General features: G+C 40.3%; 1 protein-coding gene and 1 non-coding gene across 2 annotated transcripts in view; one reads left to right on the top strand and one right to left on the bottom strand.

Moving 5' to 3' along the window:
- TARS3 (threonyl-tRNA synthetase 3) overlaps positions 1-22021 on the bottom strand; it is a 70362-nt gene that overhangs the window by 28065 nt on the left and 20276 nt on the right. Inside the window, exons 9-12 of the mRNA XM_032174323.2 lie at positions 20396-20542; positions 19228-19326; positions 3957-4123; positions 2140-2302 (exon numbers count right to left, since the gene is read on the bottom strand). Of these exons, the coding sequence (XP_032030214.1) occupies positions 2140-2302; positions 3957-4123; positions 19228-19326; positions 20396-20542 (576 nt within the window). The remainder of the gene's footprint in view (positions 1-2139; positions 2303-3956; positions 4124-19227; positions 19327-20395; positions 20543-22021) is intronic.
- LOC116482822 (small nucleolar RNA U13) lies at positions 1580-1681 on the top strand. The gene has a single exon (XR_004252083.1). It is a non-coding gene; the product is annotated as a small nucleolar RNA U13 (small nucleolar RNA).

Genomic DNA, 22021 nt, shown 5'->3' with positions numbered 1-22021 from the left:
TGCAATTTCCAAGGGTTTATTATGAAATGCATATACAATTCATTTTTGTATGTTGATATTCCATACTACGATTTTTCTAAATTCACCTTACTTCTAATAGCTTTCTGTAGATTCCATCTAATCTCTACATAGATGATCATGTCATTTACAAGAGTTTTAATTCTTTGCAATCTAGGTGTTTTTTATTTCTCTTTCTTAACTTACTGCATCAGAAAGAACCTGCAGTACAATGATCAGAGAAGTAATGAAAGAATCCTTACCTGATTCCTGATTTTAAGAGTAAAGCATTCAGACTTTCACTATTAAGTATGAGGTTAGCTGTAGGTTTTTCATAGAGGCCTTTTATCAGGTTAAGAAAGTTCCCTTCCATTCCTGGTTTTGAGAGTTTTCATGAGATATGGATGTAGAATTTTGCCAAATACTTTTTCCTGCATCTACTGAGAAGATAATATGCTTTTTGTCTTTTTGTTTTCTTTTTTTTTAGTTTGTGAATGTGGGGAATTACAATGATTCATTTTCTAATGTTAAACTACCTTTTCATTCCTGGGATTCAGTCCATTTGATTAAGATGTCCTTCTTAAAAAATTACTAGATTTGACTTACTAAAATGTTGTTTAAATTTTCTGATTTTATGTTCATGAGAGATGTTCAGTAGTTTTAATTTCTTTGTCTTATTTTTCTATCAGAGCAATATTAGCTTCATTAGCTTCATGAGGTGGTGAAGATTTCCTCCTCTTCAATTTTCTGGAAGAGTATCTCTAGATTGGTATTATTCCTTCTTTAATGTTTGGTAGAATTCACCAGTAAAACCATCTTGGCCTGGAGTTTTCTGTGTAGGAAGGTTTTTAACTATCAATTCAATTTCTGTAGTGGACACAGGGCTATGCGATGATCTACTTCTTCTTGAGTGAAGTTTAATAGTTTTGTCTTTCAAAGATTTATCCATTTCATCTAAGCTGTCAAATGTATTAGCATAAAGTTATTCATAAATCTGCCTTATCTTTTTAATAGCTACAGAATCTGTAGTGATGACATCTGCCTCATTCCTGACATTTTTATTTGTCTTCTCTTTTTTCCCTTATCAGTCTGACTAAAGGTTTATGAATTTTACTGATCTTCTCAGAGAACCAGCTTTTGTTTTATTTATATTCTTTGTTTTCTATTTCAGTGATTCCTGCTCTGCTCTTTCTTATTTTCTTTCTTTTGCTTCCATTACATTGGGTGTAATTTGTTCTTCTTTTTCTATCTTAAGTAAAAGCTAAGTCATTGATTTTTCTTTTCTAATGCAGGTATTCAGTGCTATAAACATCCCTCTAAATACCACTTAAATGGCATCCTACAAATTTTGATGTGTTTTTATTTCATTTGTTATATAAAATTATCTAATTTTCCTTTGGATTTTGTGTTATCTATTTTTAATTCTATTGTGGTCAGTTAGGATTAGGGTTAAACATTAGGGTTAATTAAACATTTTGTTTTAATTGCATCCCTTTCAACTTATTGAGACTTGTTTTATGGTCCAGAATATGGTCTATTTTAGTAAATATTCTATGTGCAATTTCAAAGAACAAATACTCTTATCCTTTTGTAGTTCATAAGCGTGATGACTGGGTGTACACACATGTGTAAGATGTGCCTCCCTCACACCTCGGTACAACACCGGCATATTACCCATCTAACACGAAGCACATTGGATACAACACTGGCACATTACCCATCCAACATGAAACCAAAGAATGTATATTCTTCTGTTGTTACATAAACATCAATTAGGTCAAATTGTTTGATAGTGAAACTCTGCATGGCAATTTTAACTTGAATTAACACAAAAACTTGAAAAAGTAAATTTTAAGTTCTAGGCAATATTGAAAAACAAAACATCCAGAATCCCACCAAATCCCTTAAAATACTCCACTTAATGGAATTTAGGTTAATAAAATCACTGAAGGGATACATTTCACGTCAAGAGATGATTAATCTATTGACCTAATTTAGAGAATGACAGCAGGTTAGCGCTGAATGAATCTCAGAGACTAGACCAAACATCTATGTTTCAGTAACTCTGAAAGAATACAAGATGTGTTCAGGGCATCACACTGAATTTGTGACCACCCTACTTCACTCTGTGTTGTTGTTTACCTGCTCCACTGTGCAAAAGATGTGAGCATCATCCTGCTGGAAGCGCCTCACTCTGGTCAAGCCGCTAAGAGTCCCCGACAGTTCATTTCTATGCAGAACTCCAAAATCAGCAAATCTAATAGGCATTTCCCTCCAAGATCGTGGACGATGGGCAAACATTAGACTAGAAAAGATGCGGTAACACACAGCTTTTACACAGCACAGAAAGATTAAATAATTATCTAAAGAAATTACAATTAAGCCTCAAGATTCATAAACTCCTTATTCTAGTTCTTAGATCACCAGGTTAAAAAAAAAAAATTCTTCCACAAATTAGTGAACCTTGTATTTACATCACTGCAGCACCCTGAGAAAGAAGCTTGTCTATTACCTCTTCCCAGAAATGCTGTTCCCTCCCCTTATCCACACAGTGAATCACCATTTACTGTTTATGATTCATTTCAAAGGCTACTTCTTAAATGAAGCCCTCCTAGACATCTCCCTAGACAGGGCTAGGCAGTTTCTCCTCAGGTTCCTGGAACACCTCAAACATGCCATCATTATGGCACTGGTCTTTTTATAACAGATTGTCTACATGCATGGCCCTGCCCACTCTGCTCAGGAGCTCCATGAGGGAATGGTTTGTGTCTTAATCACCTCTGCACTTCTAGCTCCAAGCACCAAAAGCAGTCAGCTATGTTCTCTGTTGAATGAAAGACTTCTCTCCTACAGAAAGCACTCCTAGCTTCCATATCCCATTGCCTCCAAGCCACCATGGTCTTGCTTTCTTATTCTGAGGTGTAAAAAGACAAACTTAAATTCTCTACTTTCATTATAGCTAAAGTATGAGGCTATAATTTTAAAGGATGCCTTTGAGAAAATGAATTAAGAAATTGTTAACACAAGTGTTTTACAATGCAAAACACTAGAGTAGCTTCTACCTTCTGTTTAGAAAGAGAGGATACAGAATGTTTACATACCAGTATTCCTAAAATTAAAGTTATATATATTTTTTACATGACATCATCATAAAGTTAAATTTCTACTCATCTTCATTTAAAAGGGCAAAGAGCTTTCTTCAGTGTTCAGTTATAGGTTTTAATAATTATCTTCTAGGTAAATTTACTTGAAACTATGTATGTTGATAATACAAAAACTACGATTGTTGGGATTGTTTTTTGTGGACAATTATGCCTATTCAGTTTCAGTTGTAAAATATGTTTGTCTTACAAGGTTGAATTTGCATACCAACTTTATGATAATTAGTCTTTCATAAAATCAAAGACATCATTGATTGTAAAGTGTATATTTTATGTGCTACAAAGAAAGAAAATAACCTATTAATTAAATTATGATATAATGCTAAGATGTCACCAACTGTAAGATGCATTTCAACTTCAGAAATGTTGAAACGTGGAAGAAAAATGGTATCTTGGAATCAGTGAAATCCAGAAACCCATTGATTATGACCTCATTGATCTTGTTAAATCCACCCAAACAGTATGAAAGAACTAAATATTCTGCAAATATGAACATCTGAAGTGCATTACTATAAGAAAGACAAATATTATAAAACTTATAAAATTGACACATAACATTATCCTTTAATCAGCACAAAAAAATGCAATGGTTACCAGCTAACATTCCATACCTGCCAAAGATCAAATATATTTTCAAAAGTAAATCCATTCTCCAGAATGAAACAACTTAGTAAAAATTAGTAATCACCACTCTTCAGATTAAAGGGACTCTTTCATTCCACAAAGCATTAAAAGCTAATTGTGATGAAGTGTGCTATGTGCTCTCATGAAAAGTTCTGCTTTGCTTTTAATACTCACCAGTGCCCTGGACAATTCATGGGTTTGAGGGCAAAAGTGTCCTTTTCAATCTCAAAGGTAAACATGTTCTCGCTGTAGTGCTGCCAGTGGCCTGAGGCTTCCCAGAGTTTACTGTTGTACATATTGGGAGAGAGCACCTCCGTGAAGTCCCGTTTGTGATATTCCTCCTTCAAGACACATGCATTCAACGTTAAAATCTGCTAGGGCAGATCACAATTCCATGCAAAGTAACACTATGAGCAAATATTTTCAAATTGGGCTCATGGCCTATATTAATTCATGATTAATGTACCCTCAGTTTTAGGTGTGGTGGTTTCTGGATCTTGAAAGAAAGATCTACATATGCTCAGTATAATTTCTATTGAGTATATTTATTTTATAGCATATAACAGTATATAGTATATAATGTTTTAGTTCTTTGGAAAGTAGTAATTGAAATACAATATATATAGAAACTCACTGTAACTACTGCAAAGTCCTTCTAGATACACAGGTTTTTTCCTATTATTTAAGAGGCAGAAAAAATTTATAATTTAATAAGCCTGAATGCCATGTTGCATGTTATAATTTTGATTTGTTTAGTTTTAAAGAGAAATAAGAATTTTAGTGTATAACGATTTAAGTAGTTGATATTATGAAGTCATGAGCTGGCCTCTCTCCCTCCCTACCTATTAACAGCTTCCCTAATTGAATCACTGGAGACAGGAGAAGAGACTTTTTTTCCAAGCAAAGTTTTAGCTTTATTTAAACGTTCTTTAAAAACAAAACAATTAGGTGATCTTTGTTGGGTAAATATTTTATGTGCACTTTCCAAAAATGCATATTCTGCTGTTGTTTTACAAATGCCAATTAGGTCAAATTGTTTTGACAGTATTTGATAGGGACCCTTTGCATGACAGTTTTAATTTGGATGAACACAAAAACCTGAATAAGTAGGAATTCTGAGAATCCTTAGATTCTCAACATTTGTAAATCACTTAATGGACATCTGGCACAAATCTAGAATGCCATATATACTTTGAGCAAATTTGAAAAACTGTTTTCACAGCTAAAAAAAACATAAAACATAACATTTTAAGATTACTAACAATGGTTTTATATAACTGAAAGGAATGTTATCTGTTATTCTTCAGCAGGGCATCCTGGCAGTCCATGGTAGACAGCTTAGGTCTCGGCCATTCAGTGAGCTGCTTTACCTACCCTTTGTTTTTACTAAATTAGAAAACGTTAACAGGTAGGGTGTGGTGGCTCACCCCTGTAATCCCATTACTTTGCAAGGCCAAGGTAAGTGGATCACCTGAGGTCAGGAGTTTGAGACCAGCCTGGCCAACATGATGAAACCCCATCTCTACTAAAAATACAAAAATTAGCCGGGCATGGTGGCACACACCTGTAATCCCAGCTACTCAGGAGGCCGAAGCAGGAGAGTCGCTTGAACCCAGGAGGTAGAGGTTGCAGTGAGCCAAGGTCATGCCATTGCACTCCAGCCTGGGCAACAAAGCTAGACTCCATCTCAAAAAAAAGAAAGAAAATGTTTAACAAAATGATGTCATTAAGAATGGCAGTGATTACTGGCTATTTCAGATGGTTCCATATATTCAGATTCAACAACGTCCCAGAAATTAAGGGTGAGTGTGTGGGTGTTTGTGTGGCGGGGTGTGGGTGTTTGTGTGGCGGGGTGTGTGTGTTTGCTTTTACTAAAAAGCCTAGCTCAGGAGATACTGCTCAATGCATTTTTAATTCACTCTGAATGCAACCATGTTAGGAATGTATGTCTTGTTGAGATGTTTAGAAATGATTTTAAACTATCCCTGCAATGGACTGAATGTTTGTGCCTCCCCCAAAATTGTGATATTGATACCTTAACCCCAAGGTGATGGTATTAGGAAGTAGGGTCTCTGACAAGTGAGGTCATAAGGGTAGAGCCCTCATCAATGGGATTAGGGTCCTTATAAAAGGATTCGCAGAGAGCTCTCTGGGCCTCTTCTGCCATCTGAGATTACAAGAAGTCAGCAGTCTGCAACCTGGAGGAGGGCCCTCACCAGAACCCAACCATGCTGGGACCCTAATCTTAGACTTCCTGCCTCTAGAACTGTGAGAAATACCCTTATGTTGTTTATAAGCTACCCAGTCTATGGTACTTTGTTATAGCAGCACAAACTAATGAATATAATCCCTATGAGATGAAGTGTCAATAACTACTATATTTTTACGTAAATATATAGGAGATATCTATATATAAGATATTATGCTGCTGTATCTCTCCATATTGTAATATACATACTGTTTTGTCTCTCACACACACATATAAATAACAGAGAGATAAAGCAAACTGGCAAAATGTTACCAATTGATGAATCCAAATGAAGGAAATATGGATGTTCATTGCACTGCATTTTAGTTTTTCTCTAGATTTGAACTTTTCAAGAGAAAAAGTTGGGGAGTAAAATATGTCTCATGCCATGCCATTAATTTCTTTCTCTCATGCTGGGAAAGAGTAAACTCTCAGTGACTGAGCAGTTCACAGCTCAGTTCAGTCTCCTGAAGAAATCCAGGTAACTTATCTGGAACATTAAACATCATATTTCATCCCTGAAATAATAGTTTAGGTTACAGAAGGAGCTGAATCTCTACCCATACCTAGTGATCTGGCCACTCAAAAACATCTAAATAGCTTCAAAGAATCAGTGTCATAAAATTGTTTTCAAGTAATTTCTCATTGTAAAAAATAAGGCAATTTCACATAAACAGCTCCTTTCCAAAATCCCATTAAAATAAGAGTAAAGAAAGTTTTTACAAGAGCATAAATCTACCAAGACAAAGAAAATAGGAGAGAAGATGAATGCCATAATAATTTAGAATCTGCAAAGTAGGTGAACAAGTGTTAATTGCCTCAGAAGACCTAGCAAAGCCAAAACTAAATTGGCAGTGGGAGAAACCAAGAAGCAAGCTACTTTAACTGGGTATAGATTTCTAGGCTTCGCATTACTAAGGCATCGTTCTTGTCTTCTGTTTTTCGGTGTTTCCACTGAAAATTTCAATGCCATTCTGATACCCAGTCTTATGTGTGTGGCTTTCTTCTCTCTGGAAATATTTAGGATATTTTCTTTATCCTTGGAGCTTTGGAATCTTTCGATAACATGTTTTGGTGCCCAAAGTATGTTTTCACCAAAAACTGAGACATGCTTGGGAGGTGAGATTGTCCCTTGCCCATTATGGGCTCCCTTTGCTACAGAACTGATAGGCAGAAAAGGACTTACTACCCTTGATCCCAGTTACTCGGGGAAAGACTTACTACCCTTGATCCCAGTTACTCGGGGAAAGACTTACTACCCTTGATCGCAATTACTGGGAGAAGTTGTATTGCTTACTATGGAGTAAGGAGGACTATGTCTGGAATTCAGTGGGGAGCCTTCGATATCCACACATCTAGCAACAACTATCAGTGGGAACCCTGAAACCCCACAAAGAGCATCACGAAAAACTTGGATCCTAAGGACAGACTGGGGCCATCCACTATCATTGGTTTAATTGTATTCTCCAAATAAGATATTTTGAAGTCCTGACTCCCAGTACTTCAGAATGTGTCCTTATTTGGAAGTAGGGTCTTCATAGAGGTAATCAAATTAAAATGAGATCATTAGGGTAGATCCTAATACAACATGGCTGGTCTCTTTATAAAAAGGAGAAATCTGGACACAGAGACAGATGCACACAAGGGGAAGACAATGTGAAGACACACAGGGAGAACATCACATGAAGACAGAGGATGGGAATGATGCTTCAACAAGCCAAGGAACACTAAAGATGACTGGCAACCACCAATAGCTAGGAGAAGGCAAGGAAGGATTCCCCCATGGGTTTTAGAGGGAACATAGCCTCATCAACACCTTGATTTCACACTTCTGGCCTCCAAAACTGGGAGATAATAAATTTCTGTTGTTTTAAGTCACCTAGTTTATGGTATTTTGTTATAATACCCTAGGAAACTAATGCACCCACCAAATAAAACAATGCCCATCTGGGGTGCCGCCAGGATAAGGCGAACGTGGAATGAGTGATGGGAAAAGAAGGCTCTGATGTATCAGCTTGGCTCTAGCGTCCATCTACAGAGGCTGAAACAGTTACATTCAGTTATGTCTTTTCCTTGCATTCTTTTTTTTTTTTTTTTTTGAGACGGAGTCTTGCTCTGTCGCCCAGGCTGGAGTGCAGTGGCGCAATCTTGGCTCACTGCAAGCTCCGCCTCCCGGGTTCACGCCATTCTCCTGCCTCAGCCTCTCCGAGTAGCTGGGACTACAGGCGCCCGCCACCACGCCCGGCTAATTTTTTGTATTTTTAGTAGAGACGGGGTTTCACCGTGGTCTCGATCTCCTGACCTCGTGATCCGCCCGCCTCGGCCTCCCAAAGTGCTGGGATTACAAGCGTGAGCCACCGCGCCCGGCCCCTTGCATTCTTACATCAAGGGCACTCATGGTGGCCAATGTCACAATTCAGATTTAGGTGAAATTGAAATGATATCACCACATGATGGTACATCGGCTGACTGGAGTTTGTGGGAGGAAACCAATGTCTTCAGTGTCCTCCAAGCAAAAGGCAAGAATGTGCTGAGAGGCACAGGGGGTGAGCCGGGCTGGTTATTCTCCATTTGCCACTGCCTGTCTCGCCTCATCTTGGCCCATTTTCCTTCCTTCTCTGCCCTGCACTGTGTCCCCCAAAGCTGACTTCTGTGGGCTCCACAGAAGGCTTACTTGCTGTGATTATTATTTTTTTATTTTATAAAATATATACTTTTATTTTAAACACAATAGTATAATACAACATGCTTAAATTATGTTTCATGTGGAAAAAAAAATAAGGTGTATAAAGAAAACCTGAACATTTTTCTCTCATTCCACCCTTTACTGCCCTGAGATAATGCTAATGGCCTGGTGTTACTATATTTCAACGCTCTTCTCCATGACTGTGCAAACACAAAACACACATACAGGATTTTGTTGTTTTTTGCTTTTATCTATATAAAAAAAGGATGCACTATACATTTACTCTGTAACTTCCAGTTTTCAGCGGTAAGGTATGCTGAACCCCCCTTCAAATTAGTATGCATAGATATATTTTTGTAGTAACTGCATAGTGCTTTATTGTGTGGACATATCACAAAGTATTTAATCCTTCTACTATTGAGAAACATTAGACTTTTCATTTTTGAATACTACAAACTATTCTGCAGTAAAGTTTTTTTTTATGTGATTTTAATTGTATATTTTAGATTCCTTTCTGAGAATATTGCTAGGAGTGTGCATTTTTTCACATTAATATTTATTACCAGATTACTTTAGTAGCAATTTAAACTCTCTCTAAGTATATGACAACTGTTTCCTCACATTTCCTTCAGCAATGAAAATTATTTAATGGGTATCAATCTTTTTTTTTTTTTTTTAAATTTTGAGACGGAGTCTTGCTCTGTCACACAGGCTGGAGTGAAGCGGTGCGATCTCGGCTCACTGCAAGCTCCATTTCCTGGGTTCACGCCATTCTCCTGCCTCAGCCTCCCGAGTAGCTGGGACTATAGGTGCCACCACGCCCGGCTAATTGTTTGCATTTTTAGTAGAGATGGGGTTTCACCATGTTAGCCAGGATGGTCTTGATCTCCTGACCGCCTCAGCCTCCCAGAGTGCTGGGATTACAGGCATGAGCCACTGCGCCCGGCCAATGGGTACCAATCTTATAAGTAGAAATATTACCTCAGTATTTATAATTTTTTTTTTTGAAACAGAGTGTTGTTCTCTTGCCCAGGCTGGAGTGCAGTGGCACAATCTTGGCTCACTGCAACCTCTACCTCCCGGGTTCAAGCAATTCTCCTGCCTCAGCCTCCGGAGTAGCTGAGATCACAAATGTGCACCACCACGCCTGGCTAATGTTTGTATTTTTAGTAGAGACAGAGTTTCACCATGTTGACCAGGCTGGTCTCAAACTCCTGACCTCAGGTGATACACCCCCCTCAGCCTCCCAAAGTGCTGGGATTACAAGCATGAGCCACTATGCCCAGCCTTTTAAATTTTTTCAATAAATTTTATTACATATATTTGAGATTCACATGATGTTATAGGACACAAATAAATAGTAAAAGAGTTACCTTTTTGTGTGTGTGTGACAAGAGCAGTTACAATCTAATTACTTAACAAAACTCCCTGATAAAATATAATTTTGTTAACTTCAGTCCTCATGTTCTACATTAGATCTCTAACCTTGCTGATCTTAGATATCTGCTATTTTGTATCCTTTAATCTGTATCTCCCCATTTCTTCTCCCCAACCCCTGACCATGGTAAGCCCTGTTTAATTCTCTGTGTATGTACCTGAGCGCTCTCCTTTTTTTAGATTCATCAGCTCCCCTGGTTCTTAGGCCTCTGCACTCAGGCTAGAATTACATCTCCAACTTTCTTGGACCCTCAGATGATGGGATTTCTTGGCCTCCATAATCACACAAGCCAATTCCTCATAATAAATCTCTTCTTTTCTAGATATTTTATTGGCTCTGTTTCTGTGGAGAATCCTGACATGCTAATATACTTTCCATATGGTTTCTGATTGGGTCTGACCAATGGGAAGTTCCAGAAGGATCCATAGGGTAGTGGAGGAGACAGGTCTGGATATTTCTTTCCCTGGTTCTTCCCTGCTGTGGGTTTATTCAGGCTCTGGCTGCATTCTACAGTTACAGCTTCTGTTGAGCGGCCTCTCCTCCACGGCTCCAAGCTCTCTGTGGGTTCTGGTATTACTACTCTATCTCCTCACTTCTGCAGGCCTAGTGATGGAGGGGAAGGGATTCTTGCTATTGGTAATCCCTGGGTGCTCTATCATCCCTTGTTAGTTACCTTAGCCAGGCCCATACCTCCATAAATATTTCCTTCACTAGACTCTCTTCAGCTAAACCCTTGGAGTGCATCTTTCAGGACTCTCCCTGCAGAAGAGCTGAATGTTTTGAGGCCTTCCATGTTCACAAAGACAAGCTTGGTTTAGAAATTCACTCCATCCAAGGTTGTATGAAGAGGAAGCAAAAATTCCCCAAGTGGGTTATTAATATAATAACAAGAGAAGCCACTCCCCTCCCTACTCCATGGTTTCAAGACATGCATCAACAAGTCAGGCAGATTCCAGGAAATGCAAAAGGTGTGACAGAGATGAGCTTTACAAAAGTAACCCTCATGCATAGCTGGTGGGAATGCAAAACAGTAGTCATTTTGGAAAATATTTGGGCATTTTCTTATAAACTTAAATTTACCATATCTATTCTCACACTGCTAATAAAGACATACCCAAGACTGGGTAATTTATGAAGGAAAGAGGTTTAACGGACTCGCAGTTCAGCATGGCTGGCGGGGGGATGCTTACAATCATGGTGGAAGGCAAAGGAGAAGCAAAGGCACATCTTAAATGGCAGCAGGCAAGAGACTTTGTGCAGGGGAACTCCCTTTTATAAAATCATCAGACCTCAAGAGACTTGTTCACTACCACAAGAACAGTATGGGGGAACCACCCCCATGACTCCATTATCTCGACCTGGCCCCACCTCTGACCTTTGGGGATTATTACGATTCAAGGTGACAATTGGGTGGGGACACAGCCAAACCACATCACCATATGACCCTGAAATCACACTCCTAGGTATTTAGTAAAATGAAAACCTATGTTCATACAAAAAATCGTACACGAATGACAACAGCAGTTTTCATAACTGCCAAAAGCTGAAACAACCCAAATGCCCCTCAACGGCAGGATGGATCTGAAGCAGAGGTATATTCATATGATGGAATACTGCCCAGGGACAAAAGCAGAGGCCCCTGGGGACACTTAGCTCGGATGCGTCTCCAGGGTGTTATGCTGGGTGAAAGCAGTCAGTCTCTAAAGGTTTTATAAAATTATGATTCCATTCATATGCCAATATTTTAGGGATGGAGAAAAAATCAGCAGTTCCCTGAGATCGGGGTGGGGAGGGTTTGATTTTAAAAGGGTAGCATGAGGGAGTTTTGAGGGGTGATGGAACTGTTCTGTTTCTTGATTGTTGAGGTGATAACACAGTTCTGCATGTTATCAAAAAGTGGACATTTTACTGCATGACAATTAAAAAAAAAATTTAAAAAAAGGTAAGAAAAGTACAGAAAGAATCAGCTGACAGATATTTTCCAGAATGCAAGGAAAACAAATTCAAGGAGAGTAACAAAAAGATCTATTTATTCACTGTCAGTTGTCCACACAGTCAGTAACCAATATTCAAACAAAAGTTCACTTGCCTTTACTTAAACCTAAGTGGAAGTCATTTTACCTGAGTCAAAAACTCAGAAATCCTGAAATTTCCCTCAGTGGGAACAGGGTGCACACCCAGCCCATCCTGGCCTCCTACATCCCTTCCATAGAATTGCAGCAGTTCCGGTTCTGAGGAAAAGGATGCTTCCTGGTGGAATGCGGCCATATATTCCACTGTGCTCAGCACCATGTAACCCCAGCACTCTGGCTACTACTGACTGGACTAGGACTCAGCACCAAGCCAAAGGCTACTGATATTGGACCAGACCATGGCCCCTGAGGCAGCCCAGCTGTGACTGAGTCTGTCCCACAAGCACACCCTCTACTGGCTGGTGACTAACAGAACCAACTGGAACCTCAGGGAGGACCTTGGGGCACATGGAGGAGGGCAGAGAGGAAAAAAGACACAGGCAGATAGACTGAAAAATATTAAGACCCAACAGTATTCTTTTCTCCAGCAACACAATTTAAATATAGAAACAGAGGCAGAAAATAAAAGGGTAGGAAAAGATGTATCATGCAAACACGAATGTAAGAAAGCTAGCTCACCAAAGTAGACTTTAAAAAAGATAGTTTTATTACAAAAGGTCAAATAGCCTATGAATCCATTTATATGTGACACCTAGAAATAGTCAATTTCATAGCGACAGAAACTAGAACAGTGGTTACTAGAGGCTGGCGGAGGCAGGCATGGAATTTAGTGTTTAGTGGGTACAGAGATTAAGTGTAGGATGATGACAAAGTCCTGGAGAGTTTTGGATTTGCAAGATGAAAAGAGTTCTGGAGATGGACTATGACGGCTGCATAATAACATGAACGTACTTAGTGAGAATGAATTGCACACTTAAAAATAGTTAAAATGGTAAAATTTTTATGTGTATTTTACCACAAAATGGCTTTAATGAGGTATAATTTACATGCCATAAAATTCACCAATTTTAAGTGTACAATTCAGTGACTTTTGACAAATGTATACAGTCATGCAACTTCTGCCACAGTCAAGATATGGAACATTTCTACCCTCCAGGAAGTTCCCTCCTGAGCCTCTGGAGTCAATCCCCTCTCCCCACCCACTGGACTCCTGATCATCTTTCTGTCACTATAGTTTTGACATTTCTGAAATGTCACATAATGGAATGGTGCCTTATGTATTCTCTGACTGTCTTATTTGGCTTAGTACAATGCTTTTGAGGTTCCTCCTTCATGTGTATATCAGCATCTCCCTGCTTTTAATGCTGAGTTGTATTCCACAGCATGGACTTACCACATTGTGTTTATCCTTTCACAAGCTGAATTTGGGGTTGTTTCTGGTTCTGTGCTAGTATAAGTAACGCTTCTGTGAACATCTAAATACAAGTCTCTGTGTAGATGTGGGCATATGCTTTTATTTATCTTGGGATAATTAGAATTGGGGGCTGGGCGTGGTGGCTCACATCTGTAATCCCAACACTTTGGGAGGCTGAGGCGGGCAAATCACCTGAGGTTGGGAGTTCGAGACCAGCCTGACCAACATGGAGAAAACCCATCTCTACTAAAAATACAAAAATATTAGCTGGATGTGGTGGTGCATGCCTATAATCCCAGCTACTTGGGAGGCTGGGGCAGGAGAATCACTTGAACCTGGGAGGCAGAGGTTGTGGTGAGCTGAGATCATGCCATTGCACTCTAGCCTGGGCAACAAGGGCAAAACTCCATCTTAGGAAAAAAAATAAATAAATAAATAAATAAATAAATAAAAGGTCAGGCGCGGCGGTGGGTCATGCCTGCAATCCCAGCACTTTGGGAGGCTGAGGTGGGTAGATCACGAGGTCAGGAGATTGAGACCATCCTGGCTAACACAGTCTCCGCTAAAAATACAAAAAAATTAGCCAGGCATGGTGGCAGGCGCCTGTAGTCCCAGCTATTTGGGAGGCTGAGGCAGGAGAATGCATGAATCCAGGAGGCGGAGCTTGCAGTGAGCTGAGATCGCGTCACTGCACTCCAGCCTGGGCGACAGAGCGAGACTCTGTCTCAAAAAACAAACAAAAAAAAGAAGCGGGATTGATGGCTCACATGTTATGTGCACATTTATCTTTATAAGAAATGCCAAACTGCTACAAAGTAGTTCTACCATTTTACATTCCTACCAGCAGTAAGTGTTATACTTGCTCCACATTCTTGCCAATGCCTGATGTTTTTAGTCTATGACGGGAAGGGGACATTCTTCAATCAATAACCCTGGCACAAGACTCTACCTGAATACAGTCATGTAAGGGACCCAATCCAAGAACCACCCAGAGGAGCCTAAAATTTGGAACTATGAAAGACAGTAATGATGAAATGGCAGTTTTAAACTATTAAGTTCTGGGATGCTTTGCTATGTTGCAATAGCCATCCAGAACAGAATTTTGCACTGGATGTAGGTACTGCTATAACTGAGAAATAAAAATAAAATCCTAAGCTCCCCAACTGACTGAATAGACACCCTCTTGGCCAAAGGACCCCAGAGAAACCTTAAAAACTGAGTTACTGGCAGTGACAGGAGGTTGGACATGCCTAATTATACCCACTCTGTCACTAACAACCACTAGGCTTTCTTTCCTAAGAGTTAAACAGAAACAAGCCCTTTTGAAAGACTTGTTCCACCACTGATTTACACAACTGAGCAGCATTCCTTCCTGTTAAAAGACCACTCACCATGTACTGGTTCTGGTTGGTTTACAAAGGCTGCACACGGGATGCCTCTGTGTCCTCCGTTTGACCTTTTGGTTATACAGCCTAATTTAAATGCATTAAATCTCCACCCCAAAGTGAACAAGGGATGCATGTAACATGCATGTTTGCTTACTATGTATATACATGTCCCCCCTTTGTGAATATTCATAGCTCTTCTTATAACCTATTAAATATTTATACTTGGCCAATCTCATCAGCATAAATTCCCATCTTACTTTTCCCTCCCTTGAAATGCCTGCTTCTGGTTTCTGCCAGAAGCTACGAAGCTTCCCAGCCTGCAGGATTTCAGGCTGCAACCCCTCAGAAGAAATGAAGCTCTCCTTTACAATTTTATGAACCTCGTGATTCTTCAGCTGACATAACAGTAACCTAAAACACGTAGCTTTGGGGCCCGATGGTGGGCAGAAGCTAGAAGGGATTCTTATCACGAGAAGCCAGAAACAGATGGTGGGTAACACTGTCACCAGAAGTAACATGGAAAACAGAAAGGGTACCCAAAGAACTCATGGACTTAGCTGGGGAGATGTCCAGGCAGAATGTAGAAAATGACAGCCGATTTTTGGCTCCCTATGGTAAAATACAAGAAAAGAGGTATAAACCAAAGGTATAAACTAATTAACTTTTTGAGCCAAGTTTAGAGGAAATATAAAGCCACCAGGACCTGCTGGGTTCAAAAATGAAACCTTCTTATCCTTAGACTGTCCCAAAAAAGACTCACGAGGCTTCAGGACATGGATCAAATTCAGATTATAATCATCAAAGCACAGCCTTATGGTAAAGACCTTAAGGGAGGGGCTGTAAGGCACTCTGAAAACCTCAGAATGATCCACTATGAGTGCATCTAGTAAGGCTTCTGAAGGTCTTAGGAGCGCGCTTTGTAGACCCTTTCAGTTAAACATGAAGGCTTTGAAGACTCTGCAGTGTACTATTGTCTCACAGTAGCCTCCTAGGTAAAAAAGGATCTGTGTCAGAAAGATGTGGATGTGGCTTTTGTCTAATCGTGTTGATGATAAATTTATAGAAAAGGCCTCACAAAGTTTTTAAAGGAATTGTACTAGCTTAGATTGAAAGGCAGCACAAAATGAAATGAGGGTTTTGGATCCCCCCAGCCTTCTACAGGAAGGAATCGGGTTGAGAACAAAGCTACCCCAGGCCGGGCTCGGTGACTCATGCCTGTAATCCCAGCACTTTACCGGGTGTGGTGACTCATGCCTGTAATCCCAGCACTTTACCGGGTGCGGTGACTCGCGCCTGTAATCCCAGCACTTTGGGAGGCTGAGGCAGGCGGATCACGAAGTCAGGAGATCGAGACCATCCTGGCTAACACGGGGAAACCCTGTCTCTACGAAGAATACAAAAAGCCTGGTGTGGTGGCGGGCGCCTGTGGTCCCAGCTGCTCGGGAGGCTGAGGCAGGAGAATGGCGTGAACCTGGGAGGCAGGAGGTTGCAGTGAAGCAAGAATGCACCACTGCACTCCAACCTGGGCGACAGAGTGAGACTCTGTCTCAAAAAAAAAAAATAAAATAAATAAATAAATAAATAACTTTTTTTTTAAAGAAAGCTACCCTAAGACACCTATGGGCCATTTCTTATGGAAGAGAAAGGATGACTCAGGGCAGAATCACAGACATGCAGGGCAAAACTGGATCTTAATCAAAGTGTATCTTTTGACCCTGGGGCAGTGATGACTGGTAGATACCAGAATTTTTACAGATGGTGACTACTATGTGCCTCCTACCCTACCCCACTCCTTTTTGAATAAGACTATCTATTGCATTATTTTCCTCAAGCACCATTTTATAATGTGAGGGAGATGGGAGGATGAGGTGGCTGACAGATACCTTGAGTTTTTAGTTCACAGGTCTTAAAATGTAGAGGAAATGTACTTGATAATCTGTTGCCAAGAAACTGCACCCGAGGAGCCTCATCTGCCTCTAGGCCTGATTCAGATGACATCTTGGATTTTTGAGCCAATGTAGTAATTAGATGAGCCTTGGAGTTATTTGTTAAGAAGAGAATACATTGGAAGAGTAGAATGGACTTCCCTACAGTGCTTTGGGGCTGAAAAGACACAGACCCACCAGCTTGTCAATTGGAAACCCAAGGGGGTCATGGCCCAGAAACAAGATCAAAAGTTGGATCTTATTAAAATGGAAGCCAGCCCTAACCCAGTGCAATCTCTGATTGAACTGAATGATCAGTCTTTAACAGTAGCAGAGGGTGAATGCTCCAGTGGGAGATAACATCATCTAGAGCCTCTACACTTAAAGTAAATATCATATTTGGCATCTAATAAAATATTACTTGATATGGGAAGTGACACAGCCATAATAACAAAAAACCAACAGAAAAAACAGCTGAATTCCCTAAAAGGTTTTTTTCATGGTAAGGCCAATTCCTTCAGACAAAGGTATCTAGAAATTCAAAGTTCTCAGTGTCGTCTGTGTCTGTCAAATATTCTCATTCCAAGCCTCAGGGACCCATGCCTTCCCAAGCAGTGCCCTTACCTTAGAATAAGAGATCACTGGGTTTGTGCATTTAAATGCCTTTACAGTTTGGTGACCCTCACAATCAGGCCCTGCTCCTGTTCATCAGCCACATCTGTCTTGCATCTATAAAAAACAAGAGATCCCCTTAATTCCACCGTAAAGGCTTTCTGTTCATTCTCCATCTATTGTACTCCCAACTTGAGAGTACAAGGTGCCAGGGGCCATGTTGATTTTCCAGAAAAGACAGCACATCCAAATCAGCAGCTGTGATGGTCATCACCACCTGCCTAAATGTAAATCTCTGATAATCTTCAGTGATTCTTCAAGTCTCTTCCACTACCCTCTGATCTCCTACCACTGCCTCACATTGGCCAGTCCCTACTGGAAGATGTGTACCCCAGGTGATAGAATACAGAGGTCTGCCTCCAGGGGCACAGCACGAGAAGAAAAGGAAGGAGAACAAGACTGGAGAAGCAAACAGAGAATAACCAGCACAGGCCACATGCCATGTATTCTCTTCTCAGAAAGTTACAGAAGAAAGTGATCCTCAAATGAGAATTAAAGATAAGCAATGAAGAGATAGACAGGGACCAGGAAAAAGAACTCAGCATAGGAAGAGACATGATGGGAGTGGCCAAGATGATGATGAAAAGAAGTCCTAAGCCATCAGTTTGCAAGGATCTTAGTAGCAAGTTAATTCTGGAGTAGGACCACATTTGAAAAAAAAATTACTGAGCAATTACCTGAATCATCGCAGAATATGTTGCAAGGAGACTGGTGGTTTTTGAGAGAAATCTGAGCATGAATTAGTGGTGGGCACATAAAAAAACTAAGTAAGTGAAAAATTTAGGTAATGATTATAGGAAAGACAAAACAGTGCAAGCATGGAAACGTAACCCTAGTAGCCCACCCGGATCACCTCTGAACTCTGTCTCCACAGTCCTTATCACGTAAATACTAAGGACTTTCCCACCTATGAGCTTGTATTACAAGTAGGTATTCTGCACTATTGGTTTTTTCCTCTTTCCTCTGGAGCTGCCATATCACCTGGGAGTCATGCTATGGGCAGGGGGAAGCATCAGGGGCCCATGAAGCACATTTGGAGAAGCAATGCTTCATGGTTTAACACTGTACCAGAGATGACACTTTCTCCTTTCTTCTTTTTCACAGGGAGTGCCACACTTAGTCTAATGCTTACCTTTATATTCTACATGGTTTGGAAACTTATATGGACAAAAAGTGAATTTTATGAAATCTGGGAATGTATTCAGGGAAAACAGAAATTATCTCCATGTTATTATTAGAAGGTACAATCTAGTACCTCATTTTTTTTTTTTTTCCTTTGAGATGGAGTCTTGCTCTGTCACCAGGCTGGAGTGCAGTGGCACAATCCCGGCTCACTGCAACCTCTGCCTCCCGGGTTCAAGCAATTCTCCTGCCAGCCTCCCGAGTAGCTGGGATTACAGGCGTGCACCACCACACTCAGGTAATTTTTGTATTTTTAGTCGAGACAGGGTTTCACCATGTTGGCCAGGCTGGTCTCGAACTCCTGACCTCAGGTGATCTGCCCACCTCGGCCTCCCAAAGTGCTGAGATTATAGGCGTGAGCCACCATGTCTGGCCAGTATCTCACTTTTAACCTCAAAATTCTTATTAATGTTATCAAAGTAAAATTAATGGAAATGCTTGACCACTTCATTATGACAGAAAATAGTAAAAATGTAAACTGGAATTGAATAAGAATAAAACATTGTAAAGTTAACTTACTCGTATGAAATCCGTAAGTGTATTATAAATGAAGGCTCCTCTGGGAAGGAAAAAACAGCTTCCAGGACTCAAATCGTGGAAAAAGAAAAGCTCTTGTTCCTAGATTGAAACAATGATTGCATTTCAAATGTCATCTGCTATTGCTTAATATTTACTGCACACACGATATGCTGGGAATAAAACATATAACAGTTATTTCCATCTTCTCTAGTAATAGACATTCCAAGGCCATTCAACACATACCTAAATATAGGCAACAGCATATGTAAAATTTCCATTCATATTTATGCCTAATTAGCTTTGAACTTAGCTTTTATTTCACCTTCTGCTATTTTCTGCGAATTTTCTTACTTGGCACACTTGGAGTATGGCACTCATGGGGAGACACCATGGTGAAAAGACCAAAAAGGTTCATTGCAGGAGGTGGGCTTTAGGTGATGACGATCATCATGGCTGTCACTTACTGAGAGCCTATCCTGAACCAAGCACCGTCATCCAGTTTCTGTCTTCACAGCCACCCTGCAAGGCTACCCAGCAAGGAAGACAAGGACACGGAGCTTGCCCATCATCTAACACGACTAGTGAGTAGAAGGACTGGGCCTAAAGCTCAGGCCTAGCTGCTTTCCAATCTGATTTTTTCCTTCTACACGCTGCTCTGTCTCCCAGATACAAAGGATGCTATAAAGTGCACAGAATGTAAAACACAACTCTTTTTTTTTTTTGAGACTGAGTGTCACTCTGTCGCCCAGGCTGGAGTGCAGTGGCGCGACCTTGGCTCACTGCAACCTCTGCCTGCCGGGCCCAAGTGATTCTCCTGCCTCAGCTTCCAGAGTAGCTGGGACTACACAGGCACACTGCCACGCCCAGCTAATTTTTTTTTATTTTTAGTAGAGATGGGGTTTCACCAAAAACAACTTTATTTTTATATCACAACAAAAATAAGAGAAGGGTACAATTTTCAAAAATTAATAAAAGATATAGGAAGGAAAGAGGTTAGAAGACATCTGGGGTATTAAAATCAAAGAACTCGGCAGCAGACTATCAGCGCCAGCTAAACGGGAGAGAAGAAGAAGAAATCTTATTTTTAAAGCAACTTAGTTTTGTGAGACAGACACATTCCCATGTTGGCGCATGATTACATCTCTAGTGATTAAGATGCGGGGCATACCTTCCCGATCTTCCTGTGATCTCGGTTCTTTGCTTCCTCTTGGGACTTTTCCCAGTTTCTCATCATCTTGTTATCAGGAAAGGATATTCCATAGATCCTCTGCAATGTTTCCATTTCAGGATTGCCCTCCCAATATGTTGAGGAATTCTAAATATCAAACAGGATTTTGGTAAATACATCAAACATTCAGTTGTAAGTAAAACTGCTCTTAAATACGAACGCAATTTTCCACTATAATGTCAACAAAGCAGCCCTGCGTGGTGGCTCATGCCTGTAATCTCAGCACTTTGGTGGTTGTAATCTCAGCACTTTGGTGGTTATAATCTCAGGCCAAGGTGGTTAGATCCTTTGAGCTCAGGAGTTTGAGACTAGCCTGGACAACATGGCAAAACCCCATCTGTACAGAAAATACAAAAACTAGCCAGGCACGATGGCACATGCCTGTGATCCCAGCTACTTGGGAGACTGGGGCAGGAGGACTGTTTGAGCCCAGGAGGTCGAGGCTGCAGTGAGCAGTGTTTGTGCCACTGCACTCCAACCTGGGTGACAAAGCCAAGACCTTGTCTCAAAATCAAACAAACAAACAAACAAAATCAACAAAGCTTAAAGAAGACTTTTTGTAGTGCTGGGAACAATCTTAAAATGGATTCTAACTAAACCTTCCCAGCCTAAATTATACCATTAACCAGCAAATTATGTAGAGTGTGCTACGGATTCTAGGAATGACAGTGAGAACACACAGAAAGGAGGGAAGGCTAAGCAGCAATCAGAATCACCAAGGACGGGACAGAACAGACGGTAGGTATAGGGAAGTAAAGGTCGGTCTTGCTGACCTACAGTCAATGATTAAGAACAGTGCCATTAGCCAGCCCCATTTTACCTGTAAGAAAATCAAAGCCAAGAAAGGCTGGGTCTGCCAAATCAGTCCCCTGCCTCCTAACCCCAGAGCGACGTTTTCTCCATTACAACATCCTGTCCCCTTCTGCTGTTTTCTTTATCCTGCAGTACGTTACTTCCACATTCAGACAAATATTCTTGTTCACATCAGGGCTATTCAAGAAAACCATAGTACACAGAACAATATTTTAAAATAGTGTATGAAAAAGGCCAGGCGCAGTGGCTCACGCCTATAATCCCAGCACTTTGGGAGGCTGAGGCAGGTGGATCACCTGAGGTTAGGAGTTCGAGACCAGCCTGACCAACGTGGTAAAACCCCATCTCGACTAAAAATACAAAAATTAGCCGGGTGTGGTGGTGCACGCCTGTAATCCCAGCTCCTCAGGAGGCTGGGGCAGGAGAATCGCTTGAACCTAGGAGGCAGAGATTGCAGTGAGCCAAGATCACAGCACTGCACTCCAGCTTGGGCAACAGAGCAAGGCTCTGTCTCAGAAAAATAAAAATTAAAATAAAATATCGTATGAAAAAGAGATGTTATAACACTTACAATAAGGTAAAATGATAAACAAAAGCTACCTATAGTGTTCTAATTATCAAAATTCTAAATGATTTTATTAGTTTTCATCAAATAAGAACGAAATATTTTAAAATATCATGATGTTCAGACTACAAAAGATATGATTGAAATCCTTTAATAGCTAGTGCACCTTAAGTTTACTGTATTCAAAA

This window comes from Hylobates moloch, unplaced genomic scaffold (genome assembly GCF_009828535.3).
Source record: "Hylobates moloch isolate HMO894 unplaced genomic scaffold, HMol_V3 SCAFFOLD_14, whole genome shotgun sequence".
Lineage (NCBI taxonomy): Eukaryota > Metazoa > Chordata > Mammalia > Primates > Hylobatidae > Hylobates > Hylobates moloch.
Note: the sequence above shows the minus strand (reverse complement) of the source record. Positions and strands in the feature narration are given on the sequence as shown.